This window comes from Gymnogyps californianus, chromosome 1 (genome assembly GCF_018139145.2).
Source record: "Gymnogyps californianus isolate 813 chromosome 1, ASM1813914v2, whole genome shotgun sequence".
NCBI lineage: Eukaryota > Metazoa > Chordata > Aves > Accipitriformes > Cathartidae > Gymnogyps > Gymnogyps californianus.
In genome coordinates this window covers 86472921-86487965 of record NC_059471.1, presented here as the reverse complement: position 1 = coordinate 86487965, position 15045 = coordinate 86472921, and the positions used below count along the sequence as shown (strand labels likewise).

At 42.2% G+C, this 15045-nt stretch overlaps 1 protein-coding gene across 3 annotated transcripts in view; it reads left to right on the top strand.

Annotated features, from left to right (window-relative positions):
• The first annotated feature begins 236 nt into the window (after window positions 1-236).
• Window positions 237-15045, top strand: part of MAP7D2 (MAP7 domain containing 2) — an 88527-nt gene continuing 73718 nt past the window's right edge. For all 3 annotated transcript variants that reach the window (XM_050901059.1, XM_050901053.1, XM_050901035.1), the window contains exon 1: window positions 237-280. In XM_050901059.1, coding sequence (XP_050757016.1) covers window positions 238-280 — 43 coding nt within the window. In that variant the 5' untranslated portion in view covers window position 237. The remainder of the gene's footprint in view (window positions 281-15045) is intronic.

The following is a 15045-nucleotide window of genomic DNA, read 5'->3' as shown; positions in this document are numbered from 1 at the left end:
CAGCGGCAGCACCTGGCGGCGCGGGAGCCGCCCCCGCCCTGCGCAGGCGGCACCGGGCGAGGAGCCGCCGTCGGCCGCTGTGCCCGGCCCCGCTCCCGCTCCTCCCCGCCCGCCGCTCGGTGTCAGGTGCCGCGGGGCGGGCAGTGCGCCTGTGCGGCGGCCCCTGGGCGCCGCGGAGTAGAGCGGAGCGGAGCCCCGGCGGCGGCAGCAGGCGGCGGTGGCCACCGGCCGAGGAAGATGGCGGAGCCGGGGGCTGCGCGCAGCTACCCGCGGGCGACAGGTAGGGGATGAGTCTGCGGCCCCGCAAGGTCCCGGAGGACGGCGGCTCGCCCGCCCCCCTCAGCTGCCCCCGGCGCCGTCCCGTCCCTTCCCGCCCCGGGCCGGGGCTGCCGGAGCCCCAGGGGGCGGCAGGCGAGGGTCGCTTCCCCGCCTGCTCGGCAGGTGCTGGCCGGCGCGGCGCTGAGGGGGCGGCGGCGGGAGGGTCCGGCCGCCATCTCGGGCCGGGCCCGGGGCCGCCGTGGGGTGCGGAGAGGGGGCGGCCCCGGCCCCGCGGAGGGATGAGGCGGCTTATCCTCGGCGGGAGCCGCGGGGGTGCCGGTGCCGGGGGGAGCCGGCGGTTGGCGGCTGCTGGGGGGGACGCAGAGCGGGTCTCGCCCGAGGCCCCCGGCGTACCCCTTCCCCCGCCGCCCGGTGCCGCCGTTGTGGTGCGAGAGGTGTTTGCCATGAGGTGGCTTTTGTGCGGCGGGTCGGGCTCGCCAGGCAGCCGCGTGTGCCGCCGCGATTTCCCCGACCGCCGGCGCTGCTACCGGGAAGGGCGGCAGCTTGATTTTGCCCCGAAGTAGAGAGCGGGGAGGGAGCGATTTATAAACCTAATTTTCAGCGGTGCCTGGGCCTGCCTGTGCTGGTTGGCCAACCCGGGCAGCAAACTGGTTGAGCTGGTATGGAGTGTGAGCGCCTCGCTCCGAGCCCTTACATAGGCATGGCTCCTATTAAGGTCCCTCCTCGTTGCTCAGTGAACAGAACTTTTAATTTGCGAGGGCGAAAAGGGTGTGTGAGATGTGGTGGAGGCTGCTGAGGCGTGTGGAGTTGCATATGGCATGGGATCAAGTTCCCCAGCACCAGGAGACGTTGGGGCCAAGGCTGGTGGTCATGACCTTAGCTCTTGGCCTCACACGTAGGTGTTAGGGTGGGTCTGGCTGCTCTTCCTTCACATGACCTCTCCCAGGTTCGATGTATGAGATGAGTGGTGATTAAGGTTTTAGGCAGCTGCTCATTATACTTTTACCTTAATTATCTGATATGGGGCCTTTGCTTTGTGGATGGCAAACCATCTAAACCTGGGGCGTAAGGGAATTAATTTTTCTCTTGTCCTAAGCCACTGTAGTTTCCATAAGTAGCTTTGCAATTGCTTTGGGAGATTAGGAAGTATTATTATCCCAAATTTTTGGAGTGGGAAGATGAATCCGAGTCTTTGACTTCTCTGAGGTAACACTGTGTGGGGAGCCAAGGAGGGAGCCGGGAATGCCTGTGTTTTCTGTTCCTCACCCTCCTCCTGTGCTCAGCAGTCACGGCTCCCGCTGTAAGTTGTTGCAGTTGAGCAGTCAAGCACTTCTAGGTCTTGGGTCTCCATTTTTTTCATGTTTCACATGGAAGAGAAGGGAGAAAAACAATTAATGCTCAGAATTTATATTTGTGACTTTTTTTTTCACGTCCTCTCTAAAGCATAAGGAAATCTGCCCAATATTCATTTGCACTCCTCCAAGACGTTTTTCTTCTTGTGTTTTTCTACTTTATACTTTCTAACCTCAGAGGCAAATGTTGCAAAAAAGCTTTGCTCATTATATAGACCAGGGCATCATCTATTTTTCACCTTGTATGAGATTGGGAATCCATAGAAAAGGCAGCACGTGGTATAATTAAAGATGATATCAAATGGGTCATATGTTGTAGAGCGTGGACAGACACGGACAGATGTAATCACTTGTGGTCAAGTATTGACATTTGAACACTAATGCCCAAGCAGGGCAATATATAGTATTCTCAGCCAAATCTGTTATTTTATTTGAATTGGCTGCTAGAAGATAGTATACAATGTGGTGTAAAAGATTGTCTTTGTGTGTGTGGTGTGTTTTATAGACAGCAGTGTGGATGGGATTTGGATCTGTTGCAGCAGAGAATGAGACTTTTCCTGGGACCCAACTTACCAATTTTGTAGCAAGCACAACAGCTACTAATGCAAATCGTTAACATCGATGTGGAAATGATGCTCTCTTAATTCATGTGTTTGTATGTACATCTTGGTCTTGGAGTCCTCATCTTGTTCATAGGGATAGGAAGAATCTTACCTCTGTGTTCCAAAGTAAAATGCACAGTTCCCACTGTGTTGCCCCCCAAAGGGGTGCTGCCCCAGCAACAGGCAGTGGCTGCAGCCGCCATCCCCCTTCCCAAACTTTGTGGTTCTCTGTCAGCGTCTGAGTTTTGATCTCTAGGGTCCTCCAATGCTGAGGGTATTGCTAGAATGGCAGTGAAAGTGAGGTGGCAGTTTTAGCGTGTCCATCACTTCAGACTGTCTGCCCAGATCAAGCTGTAACAAATAAGCCTGCAGTAAGGGAAGGTATCTGCATCTCTTGACTACTAGGGAAGAGACTATTGGTCAGTGGTTTATAATTCCGCAAAAAGGAGCAAAATTCTGTGGCACAAGCAAATAATATTTGCAGAGCTCAAGCATATCCCTTTGCCAAAAATCAAAGGCATGTGGCAAACAATAGAGATGCTACAGCCTGAGAAGACATTGCAGGAATCTTTTTGTCAGGGAGAGCCTTAGGTGACCAAAATGTAGGCATTATTGCTGCTGCCATCTGTAGTAACAGTAATGACTGAACAGCATTTGAAGGACAAGTGGCTCAGTATTGAATCTCATCTTCCCTTTTGCTGCCTGGTGAAATTTGCTTAACATATGTACTGAGAGAGTGAAATACTGAACACTTTGGTTTTCAGAGCAAAATGTATTTTTTCGTCTTATAGAAAAGTTGATCAACCCTAAAAGAATTTAAGAAAAAATTGTGTTGTGCCAGCTTAGACTGTATATCACAAAAACAGTTTGTGTGAAAGGAATTCATGTGTGTACTTCTTTAAAAATACTGTGTGGTTTTTTCTTCTTGATAGCGGTGCTTTTCCAACTGATTTCTTACCAGCCAAAATGATTTTAAAAAAGTATACGCTTTTTTGGTACTATATTATTTTCCTCATACATGGACATTCAAGGTTGCTTATCCCCAGGGTTAATTCATGTGCTGCTTTTCATGTGATGTTACCATTTGCAAGTATTTGGTTTAGTTCAGAGCAGTTTAATACACTATGTCCTCTCAACGTGGTTGTTTTATTATTCAAAATATTGTAACACTGACAGACTTTGCCTCTGTCCTTTCAAAAAAAAAAAAAAAGTCAGATCCCTTTCCAACTAAATTTCATTAAACTGCAGTGAAGAAAAATATCTTGCCTTTGAATTCCAAGATTGGAGAAATAAAAGGAAGGTATATCGCTCGAAATGCACATGTTAGGAGAGTGAAGCATCTGAAAACTTTAGTGTTTGTAAGACACTGTTGTATAGTGTCACATACCTCAATTTGCTTTGGTGGCTGGCATATCCATAGCAGTGGAAAGGCATCAGGGATGCTTTTTATTAGGTAATTATTTCTAGACATGCTAATTGAAGGAGCATGTACATATTTAATGTAAATGAAACTATGTATCCTGCATGTTGATATTATATATCAAGATAAGATATAAGATCTATGTAGTAAGGCTTTTTTTGTCTCATGAATAAATAAAATACAATTATAACTTTCTTCATTATCGGTCTTTTAATGGGTGCAGAGCAAAACTGACAGGGAGATGCTTTTAAAATCTTATTCATATCTGTCATTTACTTTAAAAATACCTTTTAAGGCTACAGAAAAGTAAGAGCAGGGCTTTTAATTCTGTTTAATTCTGGACTGTTCAGGAGATTAAAAAAAAAAAATCTTATTTCCTTCTTGTGTGTTTCACCTCTGCCAGATGGTCCCAGTGTCAGTATTGTTGAGTAGCTTGTTTGACTATTCTCTGTTCCAGTTATCTTGACCACTCCTCATGAAATCTGGTTTTTGCACCAACTGTCTGACAGGGCATTGTAGCTTTCAGCCTTTCATTTACGACTGGCTCAAGATGTTGAGCAGATCCTAGAAGCAGTTATTCTCAGTTTCTGTGTTGTTTTGGGTTTTTTTTAAAGTATTGTTTGTGTATAATTTTTGTAAATAACTGGACCATACAGGTTGGAGGGAAATACAGCTGATCAGGAAACTAATGCAAATTATGGAAACGCTAACTACATTGAGTAACAACCAACTGAAGTTGTCTCCTCCCTGTTTCCAGCTTCCTCCTTCAGTTGGGGCTCACAGTTGTTCTCAGCCTGATAACTTCGGGTTTGGTGAGGTCTGTGTATCTTCTAGGTCGTGTTTGATATAGTTACCTTTCAGGTGATGTGTGTGACAGCTTATACGCAGCTCTCAGTGTACTGTGGTACAGTGATTCGGGTCAGTAAGTATGTTAAATACACTTGTGTTACACAAATTTAACTTTCCTGTGGATCTCATACTGGCTGATAGGGAAAATCTGGATAATATGCTGAAAAAATGGAAGGAGTAGTAATGCTGTAACTCAGCCAAGGTTATTGCAGTAATCAGAAGCAAAGTTATTTCAGTACTGCAACAGATTTTTTACCCTGCATGGTTTATGACATTTAGATAATTTCTGAGTTATTTTGCTGTAATTGACTTGTGTTTGGTATTTGCATCACAACTTGATATATTACCTGTGTATTTTCTATGGTTGGAATTAGTGCATGTAAGAACATGGTATGTGTTAGTTTTCCCAATATACTTGTGTTCAAGCAGCTTACCCAGTGAAAAAAGTGACTTGAAATCTTGGCTAATCACAGAGGTATTTTACGGCATAGTATTACCCTGGACTGACTTTAGATAGGATATTTAGAAATACCTTTCACTCTGTTTTATCTCCACAATGGTGAACGATGATGATGTGTGGGGGTGTAAAGATAAGAGGTAAGTGGGTTTCACAAAGTGGAAATCTATCTAACCATTAAAATGGAAAAAAAAATTAAACTCAAGATTGTTATGTTATTTAAAATACTGTAACACATCTGCCAGACTTTGTGTCTGTCATTCAAATAATACACTTTTTTTTTCCCTTCATTTGTATCATGAAACTGTCAAGAACCTAAAACCCTAGCACCCAGCACTCTCTGTGGGTCTGAATGTTGTAAGGATCTTAGTAAAGTGCTTCTTATTGCAGTTAAATAGTAATCAAAATGTTTCATATAGAATTATTTCTGCTTTTGAATTGTCTTGTGTGTTCTGTGTATGTACATACATAACGCGTATACATTTCAGGCTTTCTGCAGATGTAATGAATTAATATATTAAAATGCCTGTTGGTCAGATCTTAGTTTTCTTCTTCATTTTCTTCCTATAACTTTTAAATTAATTATCCGCAGTAGTTACACTTTTTCTTAACTATTTAATATCTATCTCCTCTGCGATATGAAGTCTTGTAAAGTATGTGCTTGTTTTCATTTACTATATTATTTGCATATATAATTTTTGCTAACCAAATGCCAGATCAAACTGTGTGGAAACGTTTTGCCCTAAATTCTGGGACATCAGTTTCTCTTTTGCACCTGAATATCTGGAGGTTTTTGCTACTGCTTTCATGTGTTTGTGTCTCTTTTCCTTTGATCAAGAGGAAGCTGATTGTTCTTGTGGTATTAAGGTGCTGCAGACAAATGTCTACTTTGCTGAGATTGATAAAGCATTTCTGTGATCTTTGCATAAACTTCAGTTAAGTAGCAGGTAGGCTCCTCTTTGCTTTTTAGCTGCTTTTCAGTGAGAATCTCCAAAGCAGTGATGACTGGAAGTATTCCTGATGTTGTGCAGGGTTTGCACAGTTGTCTTGTGGTAGCTGTTTGCTTAGAAGTCATTTTGCTTTAAGCTGTTTGTTTCTCAGTGTGCCAAAGTTTGTTCTTTCACTGTGGTTTTGTGTTATTTTTCTTGGCATAAATAAAGGTGCTGGTAGCAAACTTCTCTTATTAATGTTTCACTTGTGTTAAATTAATTCCTTTACAATATGGAAACTGTAACTTTTTGTGTTTCAGTGTTACGCGTATGTGCTTTTATCAGTTGGGATAATTTGAAAAACATAAGTGTTGAGCTGGATTTCTTCTAGCCGTTTAACAGAAGAGGTTTTCCTGTGCATTATATAATACTTAACTGTGTGAACTTTCTGTTTTCCATTACAAGAGTAAATACATGTTTGGCGCAGTCTTGGGCATTCAAATCTTTTTTTCTGGTGTGTGAAAAATCTGGAAACTCCTTTTTCTGTACTTTGAGTACAGAAATAGATGAAATTGTTGAAGCTTTTGAAGTCAGCCCCTTCGCTAGTAATTACATCTGTTGTTTTGTGAAGTCATTCCTGTGTGCTTGCATTTGCCTTCCAAGAGGACCGGTCCACTGAATATGTATTAACTTGGTTTGATATGATGAACATTTTAGTCTGGGGTGCCTTCTGAGTTGGTACTTCATGCCAGAGCCGGCTGCCTGTTGGCCCCACATGCACATTAATGCATCTGCTTGCACAAAAAGAGAAATTGATTTTATGCCCCATAACCTTAGCACCATCATTGGTGTATTGTGCATCCAGCCATTTTAGAAGAAGAAAGTATATGAAGCTTCATAAGTCTACTTTCCTTCATTGAATAATTTCTCTTAGATACTCCTTTTTCCTAGTAGTGATTTCAATTCTAGACCCTCATTTATTAATCACTTCTGCCTGAGGTTCTGGTAGGATGGAAGAGGATGTGTTGGATAAAAATACATGATACTGTATATCAGTTTGTGGATGCCACTGTAAAAGCATCTCAAAAAATCTTCAAGAAAATAGTAGTAACACTAGTATATCTGATTGTTTTGTCTGTTTTAATGCCAGATGCTGAAGGACGTATTGTGGTTTTGTTTCAATTAGGTAAGATCTGGAAGTATGCCTTGCTTGGTTTAATCCATATGAATTATCAAATTCCTTGTCTTGTGCCAAGCAGAAGCTAGCAGAGCTCTTCTTTATTTCAGCAAAACATTCATTCAAATATTTCTCGTTTGCAATTAATTTTGGTTGTAGGTGTGGTGGAATACTGAAATTCTTAATGTGGCTTTGATCAAAAAAGAAAGATAGAAATTTTCCTAAGGCGGTGCGGCATGCCTGGGTTTGTTAACTACAGCAAGAGTGCTGAAGGGGTCTTCCCCTACCCAGCCAGGGAGAGCACTGATGCTTTTTTGCTTAAGCAATAAATCAAGTGATAGTTTGAAGAATACTCCAGTCTGAATAAACTAGCCTTGATTATTGAGTTGGAATAAACTTCCAATATACAATTATATTGTAAGTAAAATAAACCTCATTTTGAAAAAGCTAGTCATATGAAACAAAAATATTTTTTCATGCTGCTAAGTTGGCTACGTGGCAAATCACACAAGGAGGGCCTTTCCTTTTGTCCTAGAAGGGAAGATAAGACTATATTGTAGTGTTATGCACACATCATTACTGTGATTTTACACACTTTAAGTAAAGGGATTTAATTTTCCTTCCCTTAGGAGGGTGGTATCAACTAATGGGAAGCGCTTTCCTTCTCCTGTCGCTGGCGACTCGCCTGCTCTTGCCAGTCATTTTCATTCCCTTGTTTGTGTTGAATGTGGCATCCCCGTGTGTGTGCAGACCCACTCTGCGTCAGGGGAAAGAGACCTCAGGGAGCGGGCTGGAAATGTGCTGTTGGGGCTCTTAAAATGTTGCTAAACAGTAAGCCAATTATGGCTTCCAAAACAAATGATGGATGAGCTGGTTCTCCTTTCCCTGTCCTACAGGGAAGAGGGAGTAGGGCTTTACTTTCATCTTTAGTTTCTTGACTTCTAGTACTGCGCTTCAGCCACAGGGCATCTTTTCCCCATATGCTTAATGGTCTATTAATAGATGTAAGCATTTCTATTATGTTTCCTGGGTTTAGTAGTGCTAAGTGCTGTGGTTATAAGTAAACATGGCAATTTTCAACAGTCATAGGAAGTGGTTTAATGGTGCAATGAAATAAATGGGTGACCTTCCTTTGGCATAAATGGGGTTTTGATGAGGTTCTGGACGAGGATGCTGGATTGCAGGGTTGTGGTCCAGGATGTGTTTCATGGCTCTTTGAGGCCAGGTTATGGCACTGAATGAAAATGTTTGAGTGATGCGTAAAGAAGAGATTGTTTAGAGAAAGTACTGTGCAGAAAGGTTAGATTTCTGTGGCATTATCGAGTTATGGAACTGAAAAAAAATCTGAAACAGAAATAACTGCACAGGTCATTTGAGGCATTTACAGATAATGGGAAGAGTTTGTTTTTCATAATACTTTTTATAATCTAATGGCAATTTTGTATTTCCTCCCCCTTGCATTATGTTTTCCCTGGTTTGGGTTGGTTGGTTTTTCCCCCCCCCCCCCGTGAGGTTGTGTAATCTCTATTCTTATACCATAGTCACTGCCTGTATCCAGTCTTCCTTTAAGTCTCATACTGCCAAAGGGTGAAAAAGAACAGGTAGCCTCTCTTTGAATCTTAATATATTTAATCTGTGGTGAAGTTGACTTTCAGTTCCATTCACACATCATTTGGACATGTTACACAGTACGAACACATCCACTTTCAAATCCAATTTTTGTCATGACTGGTCTGTTTGTAATGCTGAAGACAAACTGAAGACTGTAAAGGAAGTCTTCATGCAACCAAGGTTCCTTGTAGTGAATGCTCCCTAAAGCATAGTGACAAGCTTACAGGCCATGTAGCAATTCAAAAGGTGTTTAAAATAGCACAGTAATACTCCTGGAAGACCACTGAATTCTCTGGTGATGTAAAACCCCTGCAATGCATAGATCTTCTGTTGCCTACTTGCTGATAATGGTGCATCTGTGCTATTGATAAACTGACATCGTACTAGGTTAACTCCTGAATTTTTATAAGCTGGCTTTTTATTTTTCTCTCTAGTGGTGTTTTCCTCCTTCCCCATTCTCATCCACTCACCTCTGCCTACAAGGTCATAAGGACGGTCACTTTAGTCAGGGCAATGGTATCTCCTTCACTGCTCTGTCTGAGCAGTGACACACACTGGTGGCATCTAGCCACCCTGGTGGCTAGAAGAAGGCATTGAGGGTAAGGGTGTAAGATCACAGCAAGCATACAGTATGCTTTCTAGTGTCCCACAAATTACAGTTCCAGGAGCCAGAGATGTATCCAGAAGACTTGGATATGTCTTCCATATATACATATTCCCATGCTCTAGCCTGCTCCTCGTTCCAGCTTCATAATTGCACTCAATGCATTAATTCATTCTTGCACTCTGTGCTTCAGCAGAGCTCACCCCGCTCCATCCGGCCTCAGGAGCAGAGGGAGAGAAAAGCATGATGCCAAGGAGGAGGTTGGGCCCATCAGACGGGCACTGGCAGGAATCGACCTCTCACCAGCCCACCTGCCTCCTGCAGTGGGAGCCCAGAGGGCTAAAGTAGCTCTTAAATTTTTCTTGTGGCAGCTGCAGGGGAGGCAGGGAGACAGGGAAGAGGAAAAAGGTGGAAAGGAAAAGAAAATGCATTCCATGCTATTTAACCTCTGCTTCGGGCATTACTGTTCAGAAATGGAGAATCACCATATCAAAGAGCTCTTTGAAAATCAAAGGTAGCAAAAAAACAAATAGGCTGAGGAATGTTTTCCTAGTCTTCACAGCAGCTATCAGTTAACACATGTTGCAGTATGATATACTTCCTTAAGTTATAGACTCAGAGAAGTAGAGGGGCAGAAGTCCTCAAGATAGTTTTCTAAGGGCTATTTTGCACTGAAATGAATCCAGATATCTCCTGGTGATGCACACATCTTAAGAAACTCTGGTCAACACTCCTATGGTATAAGGTAGCGCTTGGAAGATGTAATTTTCATATTCTGACCTTCAGTTCCAATGGCCGAGAACTACTGGAGCTTATTCTCAGAAGCAGCATTTCAGGCTAATTATATTGTACAGTCCTTCATAAAATTGGACAGCTGAAAAGTCCCAAGAAAACTGTTAAAGGAGTATGGAATAACTGTTCAGCAGCTAAAAGCTAGCTTTAACTCCAACTAGATTTGAGTGCACTCAGTCCCCCCTTTTTGTTTCCAGCTATATAATCTAGTCCATTACTTCATGCCTTGTCAGAATAAACCAAATTTGTTCTTTTTGTGTCATTCAGTAAAAAGGTGGTTTCATCATTGTCTGGCAGATGCTAAGTACTCTTTTTAGGGAACAGTGAAATAAATAAATATACGTATTTATTTGTAGGTAGAGCTTGAGTGACAACCATTGAGTATACAGTTTGGGGTCTTTGGGAACTGAATTTGATGTAGTTTACACAAACTTGTAAGGGCTGATGGTGTCAGCTTTGTAGAGAGAAAACCTCTTCCAGCGTGCATCAGCTAGCACTGCTTTGATAAGGTGGTGCAGGATTTGGCTCCTGGTTCTGGATTTACCCAAGCACATTATTACTGAAGTAATCTGCCCCTAAGTCTTCAAATGTTTCATCAGGCACAAGAATCTCTTCATCTTCTGGTGGTAGCTGACTTTCTCCTTTTGGTTCAGAAATGTTCAGTGCATCAGTAAAAAGGTACTAAAAGCAAAGACAAAAATATTTCTCTCTTACAGTTAGATAATCCTCTTGCCTATGGACAGAAACAATACCAAAATGTTTGCTTGCTTGTTTGGGAGAACTTCATTTCAAATACCATTTGTGTTCTGATGTAAGAAGTTTGGATGCTGAATTTTCTACTGATATTTTTTTTTGTTGGTAGCATTAATCCTTCTCAGTGAGGTAGAGAAGGTGGGTATAGTTGGCTGTTTGTGATGATATACCTGGGGTAGCAGGCAATGGGACAAAGAAAATTACAGGTGAGTCCATTCCTCTCGCTGCTGTCAATTCAGGCATAGAGGAAGGCCATCCTTCTTGTGTGTGCGTAGACCTGCTCTTCCTTTTTCCAAGTTTTCCTCTTACCTACACAGGAGGGGATGCGACTTTTGCTGCAACTCTGACTCCTCCTCTTACCTTCCAAAATATTTACTGGTTTCTGTTACTTAAGCCAACTCAACCTACTCATCCCTCTCCTCTTTCCGCTTGCTGTGGGTAGGCAGGTTTTTCAAGCCCTGACTCTATCTTTTGATTTGTATCTACATGTGAAACAAAATTCTGGAAGAGTGCAGGATTCCTGTGCAAGTGCCGACTTCCAGCCTGGGTGCGTGGTGATACAAGGTTCTGCGTTCAGCAGAACTACTTTCTGTTGCCACTATCAAACAAAAGCGTTTTCTTGTACAGGTGTGTGCTGAACTTTGATCTGACCACAGTTAGTCTGTGTCTAATCAGTCCTGGCAAGGAGCTCCATAGTCAGCTGCCTTCTGCTAAGAATGCTACATCTGATGGATGTGTCTTTCCAGTGAGGCAAGGTTTGTGGACAGATAACCTCTTTTTATTAGACCAACCAATTATAGTCCAAACAAGCAAGCTTTCTTGCACATCGATCTAGAGAAGGAGCAACTGCATCCTGGTTCATGACACATGGAAGTGGAGAGGAGAAAAGAACAGGAGAAGTGGATACAGGAGCCTTGAGGCTCCCTTGGCAGCAGCAAGTTCCTGCTTTTACAGAGGCATAGGATGTTGTGACCCAGCCTTTTATATTGGGACACAGCACCTGTGTTCTTCTACTTTGCTATAGGTGTGCTGCAGTATGGCAGCCGCTGCCCAGGGTGGTTCTGTTCAACTTGGTGCAGGTTCTAGATAAGCGCCAGTCAACAGGGAGAGAATAAAAGTTCAGATGTCTAATTTACTTTGAAAAGTATTCCGGTGTGGTTCCTGGATTTGCAGGGTGAATGTTGTTATTACAATTCAAGAAGTATTGACTAGATGAAGTTAAGACAAGTCTCTTGGGATACAGAACAAAGTGTGGAATAAGCAATTGTCGCTGCTCTAGTATTACCATTGATTGGGTTTGGGTTTTTGTGCTTATGTCCAAAACTACTGCAGTTCTTCACTTTCCCCTAATGTAGCAACCCTGATTAGTAGGTTTATTAACTAAAGTTGTAATGGTGGAATTCCAGATTAGCAAAGGGAAGTAAAACTGGTGTAAAAAAAAAAGTAAAAACTTCTTGACATGTCTTTCTTGTCAGTATGTTTTAGTCCAAGATGCATACTTCTGTGATTTTTAAAAGTAACTAAACCGAGAGAGTCACTGATGTGTAGCATCGTTGTATGCAGTTTTCAGATTTCTTGTTGTAAATGCTGCAGCTAGCATATTTTTGAATGTACTCTTTCACAGTAATTGCTAAATATTTATCAGTTTCTGAATCCAGTAAGTACATTTAAGTAGGCAAGGCTCTTGTTTTACGTACTGCAGTTGATTTGTTACCTAGGTTTTTCACCTGTTTGCACTGTATAGTGAATGAAGAGATAAATGACACTACTGGTTAGCTTCCATGAAAAACGTGATACAGTCTCCACTTTCCTTGCTTTGAGAGCTTCCTTTGTTAAGGAAAAATGTCAGATGCAGGCTTGCTGGCTTCCTGGAGGAAGTGAAAATGTCAGCCATAACGCTGTTAGCAAGGATTGGATTTTTTTGTTCTGAATGTGGTGGGATTTATGGCACCAGACTGTGGGCACATCTGGAGCTAAACTGCAGCAGGCAAGCATTTTGCTGTGGCTCTTTTTGCGTGGACTCTGCACATGGGGACTCTGCTGGTATAGGCTTCTACTATTTCTTTAGAAGAAAGGAATTTAACAGTGTCAAGTGTATTGTATCACTAAAGCAGTAGCAGCTTTCCTGGTTTTCTGTAAGATTTTGATAGAGGATTTTAGGGTTAGGAGAGAGTAGAAGAGATCCTGCTGCCACCTACAGCATCGCCAAATATCAGATCTATTCCTAGCACATATGTGCTGTCCTTCAGTGTTTCAGGATTTAAGTTACTAAGATAGTTAGGGATATGCAGTAGTTATCTGAAAAGACACCTTTTCTGTTACTCAGCTGAGCTGTGCTTCCCATCGGGAGCCATAACTGGAACCCACTGTCAGAGCCTTACATGCCCAAGGGCAAATTCTTTCATCACATTTGAAGGGAAGGGAATATATGAGGCCATGTACAACTGCTTAGTTTCAGATTTAAGAGCTTTCAAAATCATTATAAAACTATTCTTTAGCCTTGTTTTATTCCTCTTGACGAAAAGTTCAGGGCAGTGTAAATAAAAGGGGGGAAAATTAAGGTCCTGTTTTGAGTGTTGTGTAAAATATGCTTAAGTTTTTTGCCTTTGAAAATAGTATATATTTTCATCTCCTACACAGATTGCTTGCTAAGTATAGAGAAGTAGCAGCTCTTTTAACACTTTTCTTGTAGCATGAGGGCATGTGCTTTTTAAAATGGTTGGCAGAACAGCAAGTTGCTGACGGGAGTGAGGCTTTTTGTGTACAGCACAGACACGTGTAGGAGATGGAAAGTTAATCCAAGCGGATACGGCAAGCTATTGAGAAAGGTGGAGATTTCCCTTACTACTTTCATGTTTCATCTTTTAAAATATAGCTAGCTGAAAGGTGTGTAGTAGTTTCATTTGACTGACAGGGTGAGAGTAGTAGACAAATGCGTTTGTCTTGGAGGGGAGGTTTGCAAAAGCATTTTAAACTGTGTCCTCATACATGTGTGTGGAGGCAGGGGGTAGACGACAGAGAGGTATATGTTGGCAGGGATAGTGCAAACAGTCCGCTTTATTTTAGGAAGAGTTGGAAGTAATGGCTGTGAAACTGTACTTTTTTTGAGAAGCTCTAGAAGGAATGTAACGCTGAAGGTGGTTGCCTCCCTCCGGGTCCTGATTGCTTAGGGAAGGTGATAAGGGAAGGAACTTTAACCACAACAAAGGCACATCTTGGGCTTGATTTCAGGGACATGAGGAGGTGGGGCGTCTACAGTTCAAAGCCAGAATACTGAGCATCCACATGTCTTGCGGATGGGCCTTATGTTGGGGAGACAGTATAAACAGCTGTGAGGCAGTGTGGGGTTAACCTCAACTTGTTGCAAATGTGGAAGGCTTTCAGTTTCAGAAACCTTCTCTGTATTTGAAATATTTCATGCAAAATATTAGTGGTGTTCTTTTTATGCCTGTGCTACAACTACCAGAAGTCTTAAATGGTGGCCAACGCAAACCATGGTTGAGGTAGTGTGCACAGCATTGACAACTTTGATGTCAGTAGTAAGGAAGGAATCCATTTACTCTTAATTTTTTCTGTAAGAGCTTTTAGGTTCTTCTGAAAACAAACAAACAAAATCTCTGCTTTAGATATACACGGGCAAGTTCTGGCAAATTTTTCAGTGATTCTTCTGTGCAGCAGCCTGTTCTCTGTAGAACAGTGTCAGTGAGGGGAAAATGGTAGGAAGCTCACACTGATTTTTTGTTGTGGGGGAACTACAGAAATGGGAAAGCTTCTTTACATGTAGCAAGTTCTTTTGTGTAGCTGATGCTACCAAGACATGACTGTGGTTATGTATATGTTACTAATAATGAGCAATTGGTATTGTTTTTCTTACATCTTGTCATGATGCATTGATTTTTTTTCTCCCAGCTTGAGTACTCTACTGTAAAAAAATCATTATTAGTTGAAGTCACTAACTCGTGACATTTGCTCTGATGTTTCCCTTTCTACTTAGCTTACTTAGTGAGGTTTGAGTTTTGCAAGGAAGATGTATTTGCTAATCAGTGACTGTGACTTGATCCCCTAGAAGGATATAGAGCTTTTCAAATTGCTTGAATTTAAAAAAAAAAAGGGGGGGGGGGGGAGAAGACATTGGAAAGCAGGTGTGTGTATTGTTGTTTTGTTTTGTTTTTAGAGATGTTGACTTAAAAGCAAGAATGAAGCTCATCATTTTAATGTCA